Genomic DNA, 14,525 nt, shown 5'->3' on the forward strand with positions numbered 1-14,525 from the left:
GGAGAATACCTGGCTCTCCAGTGTCTCTTGGAGGAAGCCCCAGGCTCAGGGGCCAGCAGCTGCTATGAGGCTGCAGCCTCTTCAGTACCCAGCTAGAACTCAGCCTCTGTCTCCTGCACAGATGAGCCCTTCCCAGTGGGTTAGGTGACAGGTAAGTCCAGCACCAGCTGATCCCAAGGCACAAACTCACACCAAAGCCTGCATCTCCAGTCAGGAGAGTACATCCTCCAGGAGAAGTGGCTCTCCCTTGCTCACTGGTCACTCACATTAGACCCATGATGGCCTGTGTACATCTGTGCCCGTGAGGTACAATGAGTCTCTGACTTACGAATGAGTTTCATTCCAGGAGAATTGTTAAGGTGGATTTGTTCCATAAACTGACAAAGTAAGTCTTATATAGTACACCTGTGAATGTTTGTTAAGTTACAGACTTACTCTATTGACCTCAGGGACTCCTGACCCACAGCTGGACAACCATGGGGCAGTGTGCTGAGCTGAGATGACAACCATGGCTATGGCTGATGGCCTTTCCACATCAGTGGCCTCTTCCTGCAAGGGCTGAGCCTGAATGAGAGGCCAAATTATGCAGTATGCTGCAGCATGCTTGAGTGTGAGGGGTTGGGCGCCAAGGGGCTCAGCTGAGCAGGGCTGGGGTCAGGCCTTGTAGGGCCACATGCCAAATGGGCCTTTAGTGGATGAGATCAGTGAGGAGGGTGGTGGTGGTGGCGGGGGGGGGGGGGGGGGGACAGAACTATGTGGTGGGATCTGAGTAAAGGTCAGACAGGACTTCTCACAAAAAACAGTAAACCCAAACCCTTGGAGCAAGGGCTCTGGGCAGGCCTGGAGGGCCACAGCCTGAGGGGTGGGTAAGAGGCTGGGGCTATGGAGAGCCCAAGAGCAGATGCTGGGGATTGCTCCCTGCCTAGCACTTTCCCATAGGCATCCTTAGGTGGTCTGTTAGCCAGCAGCTGGACCAGCTCCTATGTAGCCCTTGATGAGCAGTCACAGATTCCATCCTCTCAGGCTGTCCTCAGTTCCAGGACAGGGCCTGGCCTTTGAGCCCAGGATTCTGGATGCTGAGGAGGCTTCCATCTCTGGACACGGGGCAGCCTGCTCTAACAAGTAGCTGTGGTCATTAGGCAGATGTGCAGAGTGCACTGTGAAAGGACACCCTCAGCATGTTCAGGCTGCTGAATGGAGACCAGATAAGCGTACAAAGACCAAGGAAGGACTGAAAGGGCAGAACTGGTTCCAGCTCAAAGGCAGTTGTAGACCAGGGGCTGCACTGTAGGCAAAGAATGGCTGCTAGAGATTCTTAGCTGGCTGCAAGAGATCTAACAGGAAGTACAAGTTTAGCTCAGGAACATGTCAACAGCTCAGATGAGGGACTCCCTTTGTCTCCTCATAACACTGAAGGATGTGGGATTTGCAAGGGTCTATCTCATTGGCTGATGTCCTCTGTCTGCCAGGCTCTGTAAATGTCCCTGCTCAGGGCCCAGGGGCTCCTGGAGAAGCTCAGAGGCAAATGGAGTACACTTTGAGTATCCTAGGCTCAGGGCTAGTCATCCCAGCAGCTACTCTGTCCCATTCACATTTTCCACTAGGTCTGGGGAGAGCCAAGCCAGCCCTGGCACCAGCGCTGCTGGAGTTTATGCTGGAGCTGAGCAACCTTTGGAGGTGGCAGTGGTGGTGGGGTGAGCTGAGGTTGTTCCCCCATGGGTCCCTGGCCAAGGTGTAGGGCAGCTTGATGCTTGGGCAGCATGGGGCATGGTGGCACAGAGCTCCTGTGGCAGGGTCAGGCTGCCTGGGTTGGGGTGAAGAAGATCAGTTTCTTCTGCTCAAGCCATGGCCCTCAGACTACCCTGCTCCAGAGAATAGGGTCCAGGCATGGCCCCAGAGACCAGAATCACAGACAGGACAGGAACCCACACTGCCGAAGCTCGGAGGCAGCCTGATCCAGCCTCTGAGCCTACCAACATCAGCATGCAGCTCCACCTGACTTGCTTCAGTTTTCCTGACCTAGGTCTCAGGGCTCACTTGACACAGACCACAGAACCCTAAAGCCCCCCACTATGGAGAGGACAGGAAGTCCCTCATAAGGCCCAGGGCATCTCAGTGACTCCTGTACTGGGCAGAGGACACATACCAAAACCATTCTGCCAGGACACTTTCCTCCCCATATCAGGCCTCAGCTTGTACCCAAAAGACTCTTTCCACAGCCCCACCTTTGAGAAGGGCCCCCACCCTGGCCCTATCCAAGAGGCCCCAAACTGCCAGTGCCTGCAGCTGGCACTGCTGCATGAACTTGCAATCACTCCTCCCTACCTGCCCATAAGGCAGAAAGAGACCAGGTATGCTTGCAGACGGGGTTCCTTTGCTCCCGGGACAAAGTGTGTGGATGCCATAGTTATCACAAAGCCCTGCACCAGGAGGGTCGGGGCCTCCCTGAGAGCACACAGTCCTGGGCCTTTCATGTCTCTCTGCCTCCAACATACATAGCACATAGGCACCTGTGCTCACAAATCAGCAATGGGAAAGGGCAGGCTGAGGTCCCCTTTACCTGCAGGGCTCAAGGCTCCTGCTATGGAGGGTTGTGCTGGCGCCTCTCCTCTCCTTGGCTTGCAGGTTCCGGGGCAGCTGGACACCCAGAGTGCAGCTCACACGCAGCAGGAGAGCCACAAACAGCTGGGGATAGAGCTCTAGCACTGCAGTCCCTGATTCTGCAGCAGACATAACCTCGTACAGTGCACAGGTGGCCTGGAAAGGAGACCCACAAGGATGGCTGCAGCAGCATCTGCATTCTGGACATCAGGACTCAAATGAGCCCCACCCCCTCAGCAAGCACCCCATGTGCAGTGGTATTCTTGGGTTCCCAGATATAGGGGAGGCACAGAGCAGACATGATCCTGCCTAACTTGGCCTGGGACAAAGGGACAGTGTGGCCTTCAGGCCGTATCTGTTCTTGGTTCTTCAGAAGGGAGGGGAGGAAGTTCTCAAAGCTGCTTTACTGCTTTAAATGTGGCCAGGTGGGGGTATTTCTGCAGGATGAAATGAGAAGTGGGCTCTCTTGGAGGCCAACACCTGCTGGGTTTTATGGGCCTAGGCCCTGAGCACACAGCTCTTGAGCCCCAATGCAGCACCAGGTGAGAAGGGTGAACCCCTTGTGGGGCAGGGGCAGCGTATCTGGTTCCTGGACCCCTACTCACCGCCAGGGGCAGAAGTGTGGCTACTCGGTCAGGAGTACTGCCCAGAAGGAAGGCCCGGCTCTCCTTGAATGGCACGTCCCCGCTCACCTTCTCCAGGAGCAGCCCCAGGACCTGGGCAGTGAGGCTTGGCTCCACGGCTAGTGCACGCCACAAGGCACAGGTGTGGCTGAAGCAGGTGGCAGGAAGGTCAACTTGGGCCACTGCAGGCCACAGCACCAGAAATGCTGGCACTTGGGCCAAGGGTCTGTTCCCTCTCACCCCAGTTCACTAATGCCCAGAAGCACCAGACTCAGCTCTAAGCTGATGAGAAATGGCATCCTGACTTCAGATCTAAATTCACCCCTTCCTCTGACCCCAAGGGTCTATGAACAACTTACAATAAAGGACACAGAGAAGCAAACAGTAGGCCTCTCTGGAGGAAGCAGCCCATGGTCAAAGAGGATCAGGAACACAAGGAAATCACGCAGCACAAGGGAGATCATTCAGATGTCACAGGTGGTATAAAGAGGCCCAGCCTGCTGACACTGTTGCTCAGACAACCTGGGAGGCAGCTAAGCCTAGGTGTCCACAGAAATGTAAGACAAACTTCAAAATGTCTAATGCAAAGTAGAAACTAAAGACAAATGTAGCAAATTTAAAAGAGAACCAAAGGGTCCTTTTAGAAATGAGATACATATCCTGGAATAGTGGCACATAATTCCAGCTACTTGGAAAGTTGAGACAGGAGGATCACAAGTTCGAGGCCAGCCTAGGCAATTTAGCAAGACCTTATCTCTAAAAAAAAAAAGACATACTCAGTGGACATATCCGATGTCTGCCTGGATACAGCAGAAGAAAGAAAGAATGAGTTGGGCTTAGAGTGGTGGCATACATCTGTAATCCCAGCACTCAGGAGGGTGAGGCAGGAGGATCACTAGACTAGGAGCTTAAAGCCAGCCTGGGCTACATACTGAGATCCCTATCTCAAAAAACAAACAAAACCAACCAAACAAATAAAACTCCACAAAACCCCCAATGAGTTGAAAAATAAACAGGACAAACTAACTGGGACCCAGCATAGAGAAAGAACAAAGTAAAGGTCAGAAAGACAGAATGACAAGAGGTTGCAGAGGGCAGGACTGGTGCTCCAAAAGCAGAAGAAATATATGAAAAAGGCTGAGGATTTTTCAGAACTGATGAGAGACACTAACCCACAGACTCAGAAGCCCAGCAGATGTCTGGCAGAATAGAAAGCACCCTCGCCCCATAAGACCAGGACCAAGGAGAAGCAGCATCCTTCACACCGACACCGCAAGCTACACTAGTGCTCACTTCTCAGAAGCAATTGGAGAAGTCAGAGAACAGTGATGTATTCTCACACTCAGCACGGAAAACACTTTCCAAACTAGAATTGTAAACTCTGCAGAAATGATATTCAGGAAGGATGACCAAACAAAGACATCTCAAGATAAACAGAAGAATCTATCACTAAAGAAAATGTGGAAGTTATACTTCAGATAAAGGAAAGTGAGATGCAAGAATGAAAAGGAAAGAGCTTGTGGGAAATGTAGACCTGTGAGGATGGCTCAAACAAACCCTTGCTGGTGGAGATGTGGTGTATGACTGTTCAGCCACACACAAGAGCCATGCCCACCTACACCCAGGGCAGGGTCAGAGACTGCCAATAGGGCCAATGGTAAATGGCTTAGTCCTCTGCCATAGCCACCCATGTCTGCTGCTATAGAACTTGGGATCTCAAAAGCAGCCATAGATAACAAAGTGAATGTGTGTATCGGGCCTCTAGTATGACCCTTACTTATGGACACTGAAATCTGAATTTCTCATCTTTCTCATACATCAGGAAACTGTCTTTTAATCCCTTTCCAACTCTTACCAAAGGAAAGCCCAGTCTTATGCACTGCCACTAACAGGTGCAGGCAAGCCCAACCCCCACCAGTCCATTCCTGCACACATGTGAGTGGCCTGAGTACCCTGTCCTTCAAAGAAACACGCAGAAATGTTCAGGCATCTTTATCATTAACAATCTCAGACTGGTAACATCCCAAATGTCCATCACCTAGGAACAGACAAGTAAATACCACATAGCAATAAAGAAGAAGCCACTATACAGTATGTCTCACAGGCTGAGCAATGAGGCCTGTAGGGATTCTGCAATGACAGAGAGTGCTGACCTATAAGGGGGCTGCAACAAGGAGTGGCACAGCCTTAGGGGTGGAGACCTCTGCCTCCATCTGGGCAGTGACCAAGGTCTGCAGGTGCAGAGAACACACCCGGGGCACCCCTGGCCATGTTTACACCCTCACAGAGGATGAAACAAATGCAAAAGGGCAAACCGAGTGGTAAATATGTGGGGAATTTAATTGATTAAAGACAGGATAAAAGAGTCATAATGGTGGAAGGGAGACACCCAGCAGACAGCAGGACTCATAGCCAGCCTCAGCTGTGTGAGTCAGCACCAGGCTGGCTTGTGCCTGTTTGCACCAAGCTGCCTGGGAAACAACACCTGAGTCATTGTCAGGGAAACTACTAGAAGCAAAGAAACAGCATATGGCCTTCCAACTTGAACGGAAGAAGCAAAATGATACAGGACCCTGTCAGTCTAAAACAGACAAGAGAGAAGAGGTGAGACAAAAGGAAAAAAAACAAAACAAAACCCCACACTGAACCAAACAAACAAAAACAGTGGACTTAAACCCAATGAGTAACAAATTGCAGCTCCTTACTGTGTAAAAGTAACACGTTCAAAACACTAAGACACAGAAGGGTAGATGTTTACAGGATGAAAAGGAGGCACCAGACAAACACACCTGAATGCAAAAGGGATCATGAGCAAGAGGAAGTTGCCTGTCAGGACAAAAGGCCTGTCCCCAGGGAATGGGACGGTAATTTCTTCAACTCCTGATGTACAGCCTCAGCGTGTGTGGTCAAAAATGAGAGGGACACTCTGTATCTTGAGAGCAGGCACACTCCCCCACAGAGGGTTACACAGCTTAGCCCAGCAGGGAAGGGGAGTGCAGTCACTGTCTTGTGTAGCCCAGGGCCATGGGGACTCACAGAAAGGCTAGGGAGCAGACACAGGAGGGCTGGGGAAGCAAGTACCATACCAGGCAGGCAGGACCTTTGAGCCTGGGATCTGGACAGGGGCTTCTACCTAGCTGGTCACAGATACTGGTTACCTGTCAAAGGGCAGGGGCCTGCCCAGGAGGCTGGACACCACGGTGGTGCAGTGCTGGGATGCCAGGCAGTACATGCTCTGCTGGGCGGCAGGCAGGATGTGCTCCTCATGGACTTCCTGCAGCTTGGAGTGTAACACATTCACAATCTCAGGTACCTGTGGACAGGACAGAACAACACGGAAAGGAAAAGGACAAGACACAGTGGTCAGGCCATGCGGCCAGGGTGGCCCTGGGGGACCACCCAGACAAGATACAAAGAAGGTAGCCCCTTAGCCTGGGTATATGGAAGAAGTCCCTACTCCTGACTGCTGGGCACTACCAACTCCCTGGAAATGAGCAGCTTAGTGGTGTGGTATCAGAATAGGGACCCAGATTCCACATGGGAAGAGACAAGTGGGCTGGGGTGTGGCTTACTGTTACCACACTCAAGCACAAGACCTTGGATTTGATCTCAAACATCAAAAAAAAAAAAAAAGAAGAAGAAGAAAATAAAGACAAATGTCCACTGAGAAATGCAGAGAAACCTCTAATCTCTGTGGGCCTAGGAGTTTATGTAGCGTATGGGTTACCAGGAAATGAGCTCAGGGCAGACAGGGTTATAGCTGCTTCAACCCATACAGCATACCTGTGACCCAGCCTGCAAGGACCTACCTGGGCTGCCAACCTTCCAGAAAGGACAGAGGAGGACAGACAGACCCCAGAATACCACTGAGGATGGAAGTAGGCTTGGGAGAGGGAAAGAGTGAGAGCTGGTAACATTTGCCTGAGTTTGCGGATGTCCTGCTGCTACAGAAAGGCAATGGGATCATGAGGGAACATGGGCAAGTGTGTGGAAGGACTCTGGCCCTGTGGTCCCTCAGACCCACACCAAGTTCCAAGTCCAATGGCCTGGCTCCATAGCCCCTGAATAGCCCCTAGCATGTCAGCCTGGCTCCTAAAATGGTCTCATCCTGACAGGTACCCATGCCCACTGAGGGTACTGGCCCATGAGTCTCCACTCCACCCCTACCTATGGCAACCCTGTACTGCTGAAGCTGGAAAATAATGCAGTGATGTCCTGGAGGGGATCATGCTTGTGCCAGAGCAGCCAGCCAGCATATTGTACCCAGGCCTGGAGTCACTTCCCACCTGTGGCCGAGGGACCCACTAGATGGTATATGCAGTTGGAAAGGCTAAAAGAGTCTAGCAGAGCAAACAACAAAGTTCAAAAAGTAACAGCAGACATAAAAAAGACCCAGCTCCAATGGGAAGCTTTCCAGGTCAACCCCATGCCCGCTCCCCAGGCATGAAGGGTAGGGAGACAAGGCTGGGGATGCAGGAGGCCCTGTGCCATCACAGAGCAGCACAGGCACAGGGCAGCTCCTTCACTCATCACTGTCATGCTAAGAGGCATTGTTAAGCACACTGACAACTGACCTATCTCATCTGAAGACCTCGAGTGCAGAAAGTTAACATGTCCAACTCACAGCTTATTTGTATCAGCAGCCCCTCCTCCCCTTCAATCACCTGTTTCCTTTATTTCCTGGCCCCATCTGCTTGCCCCTTGTCCCTGCCCAGCTGCATCCTAAAAGGTCTGCCATAGGCCTGTGGAGTTTGCAGGCTGCCCTATGGAGCAGCTCTCTCTGTATTGCTGGCTCCTGGAAGGCTGTTTGTTTGTGGTGCTGAGGATAGAATCCAGGGCGTTGTGCATGCTAGGCAAATGCTACACCACTGAGCCACACACCAACCTCTTTAGAAAGTTTAAACAGTAAGAAAGTGTTGGGCTTCCAGCAAAGATTTTTCAGCACAGAGCTTGCTCCTCAGCCCTTCAGGGCAGTGACTATGCAGAGTCTGTTGCAAAGCACTTCTACTGAGAGCAATGGTTAGGAACAGAGGGCTCCCAGGCAGAATGATTTCCAAACTGACTTCTTGGCTTAGAATCCTAGTATTAGTTTTCATACTCAAGCTTTGCACAGACCCCTTTCCTGGGCAGATGGGCAGGGTCCATCCTGTCAGGGGATGAGAGGCTGCATTTCAGCTGCCCACCATGCCAGGTAGTGACTACACCCCTCACCTTCTGGGCTTGGTCTGTCCCCAGCTCCAGCCATGACCCATAAGCCTCACAAAGGCCCTCACTTGTCAGCTTGGTCTGGGCCATTGTTCACAATAGCTTCATGGAGATGCAGTGCAGGTGCCATGCAGTCCACTCATTGAGTGGTTTTATTATAGCTAAGTTAGATAGAGATTAATATACAGTCACAGAGGGACTAGGCTCTCAAGGAAGTCAGCACAAAAACAAACATCAGCATTGTGGCTGGAGGTGCACCTGAAGAAGGCCAGGCCTCAAGATAAAGATACAATGGTCAAGCCTATCTGCCTCCTTAACTTGGAATTATACTGTAACTAGCACCACTTGGTCCGGTAAGTCCAGACAGACATCGCTTACCAGGGTGGGTGACCAGACAATCTGGACCCATCCCTTCCCAAAAATATCTGCATTCTTTCCATGCACCCTAGCTATGTGACTTGTTTCCCTATTGGATTGATATTAGATAAGCTATACTTGTAATCTTACGCTATACTTGTGGTTTGACCCATGTTTTACCCATGTTGTGACTTTGCTGTATATTACCCTGACAAAGGCCCTCGGTCAACACCCATTCAGGAGCCTTCTTGAAATCCAGGAGCTATTTTTCTCTCCTATTTCCAATAAAACTCTCCTAACTTCTTCCTTTGGTTTGAGATTTCATTCCTTGATGCTGTGGGACCACGAACTCAGGAAGTTTGACATCTAACAGGCTGGGAGTTATATTTCTCCTATCAGTACCAGCATATTCAAGGAGTACAACCAACACACTACCAGTTTCTTTTCTTTTTTTTTTTTCTTCACACTACAAGTTTCAAAACATTTCTACTACCCCAGAAGAAAGCCTACCCCCAGGAGCAGTGACTCCCGTTCCCCTCCCTTAGAAACTTCTAAACTACCTTCTGTCTCTGTGGACCTGCCTGTTCTAAACATGTCATAAAAATGGAATCACATGACATGTGGCCTTTCATGTCTGCCTTCTTTGACATGGCATATTGATTTCAAGGTTCTTCCATGCTGCAGCCTATCAGTGCTTCATTTCTTTATACACCCAAAGAATATTCCATTGTGTAGATGGACCACATTTTATTTATTCACAGACTGATAGGCATTCCAACAATGTCGCTATCCACTTCTATGTGAATGTGTTTTCTTATGAGTAGCACCTAGGAGTGGTGTGGCTAGGTCATATGGTGGTCTATGTCTTAACTTTGAGAACCTTCTACACAGTTTTCACAGGGCAGCTCCTCTCTGCCTCAAGCTGTCTCCTTTAGCTGGGGTCCCATAAGCCCATGGTGGATCCTCCTCCCAACACTGACACAGTGACGCTGGCAGCCTGCTGTGTTCTTCAGTCCTGCCTCGCACTTTGTTTTACAATGCGCTCTATTCATGCACATCTTGTGTTGGGTGGGGGCTCAGGTCCACTACATGTCACCTGCTGGAACCACATTTTCTAACCTCACGTCAGAGATACTTCAAGTTCAGCATGCCAGCCTGCCTCTATGAGGCCCCCTGCCAGGGTCTTCTAAGGCAAGGAATAAAACGGAGGTGTGCATCACTTCAGTGGGCCCATGCTGTAGGTGCACCAAGTTACAGATGTATCTGGGGTGCTGTGGCACAGACCCATTCAGAGTCTTAAACCTGAGGACAGCAATCCCATGGTTCCTGGCTGGAACATGACGACTGGCTATGTCAGGTACATGTGGGGGATCTGGCTTTATAAAAAAGGGGGGAACCCAAAACTATAAAACTTAAAGAAGAAAACATAGAGCAAAAGCTTCCTGACAATGGATCTGGCAATGATTTCTTGGACATGACACAAAATGCACAGCCAACAAAACAAAAAGAGACACACAGGACTTTGTCAAACTCAAAGATCTTGTGCACTGTCAGGTGTGGCGGTGCATGCCTGTAATCCCAGCACTTGGGAGGCGGAGGCTGGAGGATTGCTGTGAGTTTGAGGCCAGCATGGGATACACGGTGAGTTCAAGGTCAGCCTGAACTACATAGTGAAATCCTGTGTCCAAAAAAAAAGAAGAAGAACAAAAAAAAGGCCAGGCGGTTGTAGCTCAGTGGAAGGACCTGGGCTCAATTCACAACCCAACTCCCAAATCCCACATGCCATGGAACAAAAAACAGTCAAAGAACTTGGACAGACATGTCTCCAAATCAAGTTTACAAATGGAAAAAAATAAAAAATAAAAATAAATAAAAAGGACCCTTGACATCACTAACCACAAGAGAAATGGATCTTAAAACTACAATGAAACACACCTCATAGGGTAGCTAGTAAGCAAAACACACAAAAATGACAAGTGTTGGTGAGGATGTAAAGAACCTGGCATACTTGAGCACTGCTGATGAGAATACAAACAGGGCAGCTGCTTTGGAAGACAGCATAGAGGCTCCCAAAAAATTACACAGAGCTCCTGCACAAGCCAGCAACCCCACTTCTGGGTATACACCCAAAAGAACTGAAAGGACTAGAAGAGATATCTGTGCACCCATGTTCACTGTCACATTATTCATAAGCCATTATTCCAGCCAAGTTGTGGAAGCAAACCAAGAACAGATGATGGGTAAGCAAAATGTGGGATATACATGTGCTAAGATCAACTGCATACGCTCACTGGCGCCAGCTTTAGCCTAGCCCTTACCCTTCCATCCACACAGAGCTATTAGGGGTCTAAACACCTGACCTGGTGCCACACCTGGACATGAGGACCATTCTGTGGAACTGTATCCTAAATACATAAGGCACTCCTACAAATCAAAGCACAAGTACACCAAAGAAAAAGGGGACAAAAGACTGGTGTCTTCAGCTGGGTGCAGTGGTGTATGCCTGTTATCCTAGAACTTGGGAGCCTGGAGCAGGAGGATCACCATGAGTTCAAGCCCAGCATGGGCCTTACAGTGAGACTCTATCTTAAAAGAAAAACAAACAAGACTGGTGTCCTCACAAGAGAGGGCATCCAAGTAGCTGGTAATATGCCAAAGTGCTCAACTTCCTAAGTCACCAGAGAAATGCAAATTAAACCTTAACATGGAGCGTCCCCCCCCACCCCCCCCAGAAAAGAGCAGGAAACCCAGCCACTGGCAAGACTGGCTGCTGGAGTATGTTCACCCACTGGACCCTGCCCAGGACATTGCTGGTTCCCAGGTGTGTCCTCAGCATTCCCTCAGGTCCAGGGACACTAAAGTTCTTTTCCCGACAACCAAACTGAAAGCTGACTGACTGTAAAAGTGCTCAGAGGTGTGAATGGATGACTGCCACAGTAGTAAGGAACAAGCAGTAGGCAACTATGGGGAATAATGTGGATGACCACAAACCTTAAGGATATCTATAGAAATCTGCAAGCCAGGCTGTGCTCCAGGTGCTGTGGGAAGTGGTGGCAGGGCTGGCTATGTCTGAGTATGCCTTGCTGCTGTACTCACTTCAGCACAGAGCCTCAAGTTGCCTCCACGGCAATAGTCTGAGGCCAGGCTCTGCCTTCCAGGGCCCTCATGTACCCATTCTGTAGTCACCAGGCCTATGGGAGCACAAAAGACCCAAAGGGCCTCAGTAAAGGGACATGTGCTCCAGAGAGAGAACAGTATGGAGCTGGGACCCTCTCAGACAGAGGCAAAAGGGATGCAGAGGGTTGTAATGGGGTAGAGCAGTATCCTTCTATACAGACCTTGGAGCCCCACACTTGCACGGCCTCCTGAAGCTATGAGAGATCTTCTGCACCAGTGTCCTTGTCAGTAAGTGGGATCAGGAAGCTCAGCCAGTTGGGCCTTCCACCAGCTCAATAAGCTTAGTGTTGCCCAGGCTGGTCCAGAACCTCAAGCAGTCCTCCCACCTCATCCCTACCGAGCAGCCCAGGCACACATCACCATACCCAACTTATATTTTCCTTTTGATTTCCCCCTTTTCCCTCTTAAATGTGTTAGCAGTTGTTTTTGTCAAATTCTAACCTGCCTTCAGCCAGGGATTTAGCTCAGTGGCACCGAATCTGCCTCACAAGCTCAAGGTCCTGAGCTCAATCCTCGGTACCAAAAAAAAGAAAAAAGAAAGGTAATCAAATTCTAACCTGTCTTCAAATATAAGAAAAAGATTTGGCCATAACACATCCACAGTGAAAAGGGGCAAAGCTGTGAGGGTCTTAGGGAAGAAATCCCAGTACCTAGGCTCGATCCTGGGTTTAGCTGACCTACAACCCCTACCTTCTCCTTTAGAATGGTGCCTCGCTCCTTCAGTAGGCAGTTGATCATGACAGCAGCTGCTCGAGAACAGTTCTTGTCAGGGTCTCCCAGGCTCTCAAACATAGTTAACAAGAGGCTGATGAGCTGGTCTGGTGGGAGGCGCTTGGCAATAATCTAGAAGGGTGGTGTCAGAAGAACAGCCATGGGGTTGGCCCCAAATACCAATCCTTCAGGTGGAAAACCTCAGGCTTCCCTCCTCCTCACCTTCCAACCCTGGGCTGTTGGAAGGTGGTCCCTAGGCAGCTGCAGGGCTAGGGGCTCCTGACCAGGAGGGTCAGGAAGTATCCTGCCATGGGCACAGAAGGCTCTTGGCTACCCTCCAGCTCAGCAGTGGACAGAGCCTCTTTCCTTCTCCTCCTATCAAGGGAGACTAGGCAGGGAGGATGACAGCATCACAGTGGCAGATACCAGGGCATGAGGCTCCTCCTGCACCCTACTCAACCACGGTAGGTTCCTGCTCTCCCAGAAAGAGCCCTGGTGACTCCTCCTTTCCCTCTTTCCTCTGCCAGAGACCCAGGTCTGGGAGGGCTGCCCAATGAGGGGCTCACAAAAGGTCCAGTGAAAGAGGGGGAAAGGAACTTCATCTGGCCTTTGAGGGTCCACTAGGCAGGCATGTGGTGAGAGGGGCACCCCAACCCACAGAGCCACTCCCAGAACACAGTGAGATAAAATGTCTTGGCCAGCTGGAACCCAAGGAAGGGCCCACTACTGGCCCCTATGTGGGCACGGTACAAACACAAACACTAGCACAGGACAGCCTGACTCTGTTCTAGAAGTCATCTTAAGTGAGTGAGCAGGCTGGGGTGCAGGTGGCCGCAGCCACTGGGCCATCTGGACCTTAAGCCCCCACTACCTCTTCACCCGCTACCAAAGCCTTGCCACATGCAGCATTATTCTCTTGTGCGTACTATGTTGTTCCATAGAGGGCAGGCATGGGAGAGACAGGCTGTGTTGGCAGGACATGGCTCCAGACAAGTGCTCTGAATGAAGCCCACATCCCCTGCTCTGTACCTACAGACCCAGTGGCACCTGCAGAGCCCAGAGGAGATGCCTGTTGTCTCTGAAGTTGTTCTCAGCCCCAAGAGATACAGCCCTCCTTCCTGAGCATATCTCCTGGCAATACCTGGGCTATGTTGTTGCAGATGTGGAAAAGGATGTTAGGGTCAGCGTGTATGAGCTTGTCTCTGAGGGTGAGGAGTTTCTCGGCAACTTCATCATGGTGTTCTCGGGAGAAGCCTGAGCAGCAGGAAAAGTCAGACTGAGGCCTTCCTTAGTCATTCTGCAACCAAACTCTGTGCCTAATCCCTCCTAGTACCTCTGCCCACCTGACCCCTCACCCTGAGCAGGGCTCACCTTCATAGCCCAGCTGCAGGTAAAGCAGGGAGTGGATGCAGTCCACAGCCTCCTGGCGGGTGGCAGGCCACAGGTCTGCACAGCGAGGGGCGAAGAGGCCAATGAGGAAGCCCAGGTTATGGAAGGGCACCAGAGCCTAGGGCAGACAGCAGAAAGGAGCTAGGCTATAGGAGTGCTAGGGGATAGGTAAATACAGCTCATACCCCAAAGACACAGAGGAAGGTCCTATGGACTGTGCCCATAGCCCTGGGCCCTCCCTGTGGCTAGTACAGCCCCTGGTGAGTTGTCTCCCCATCCCCTCAGTTTGGGATCTGTTTAGCTCAGCTGAGCTGACCATACCTACATAGGAGCAGGGAGAAGCAGGTATGTGCAGGCAAAGGGACAATCAGGGGATGAGGAGGGAGCCCCTAAAATGGTAGCACAAAGGGAGGAGGTACATGACAGTCCCTTGTTCTGATGGGGTCCCAATCCATCTCTCAA

At 50.7% G+C, this 14,525-nt stretch overlaps 1 protein-coding gene across 23 annotated transcripts in view; it reads right to left on the minus strand.

Annotated features, from left to right (window-relative positions):
* Positions 1 to 14,525, minus strand: part of Mroh1 (maestro heat like repeat family member 1) — a 78,102-nt gene that overhangs the window by 4,065 nt on the left and 59,512 nt on the right. For all 23 annotated transcript variants that reach the window (XM_013069225.3, XM_087183372.1, XM_013069211.3 and 20 more), the window contains 6 exons: positions 14,046 to 14,181; positions 13,816 to 13,928; positions 12,654 to 12,806; positions 6,383 to 6,537; positions 3,207 to 3,372; positions 2,561 to 2,757 (listed from right to left, as the gene is read on the minus strand). In XM_013069225.3, the coding sequence (XP_012924679.1) occupies positions 2,561 to 2,757; positions 3,207 to 3,372; positions 6,383 to 6,537; positions 12,654 to 12,806; positions 13,816 to 13,928; positions 14,046 to 14,181 (920 nt within the window). The remainder of the gene's footprint in view (positions 1 to 2,560; positions 2,758 to 3,206; positions 3,373 to 6,382; positions 6,538 to 12,653; positions 12,807 to 13,815; positions 13,929 to 14,045; positions 14,182 to 14,525) is intronic.

Source organism: Heterocephalus glaber, unplaced genomic scaffold (assembly GCF_053883595.1).
Source record: "Heterocephalus glaber isolate CG9 unplaced genomic scaffold, H.glaber_assembly_v1.0 deba00000281, whole genome shotgun sequence".
In the NCBI taxonomy this organism is placed as follows: domain Eukaryota; kingdom Metazoa; phylum Chordata; class Mammalia; order Rodentia; family Bathyergidae; genus Heterocephalus; species Heterocephalus glaber.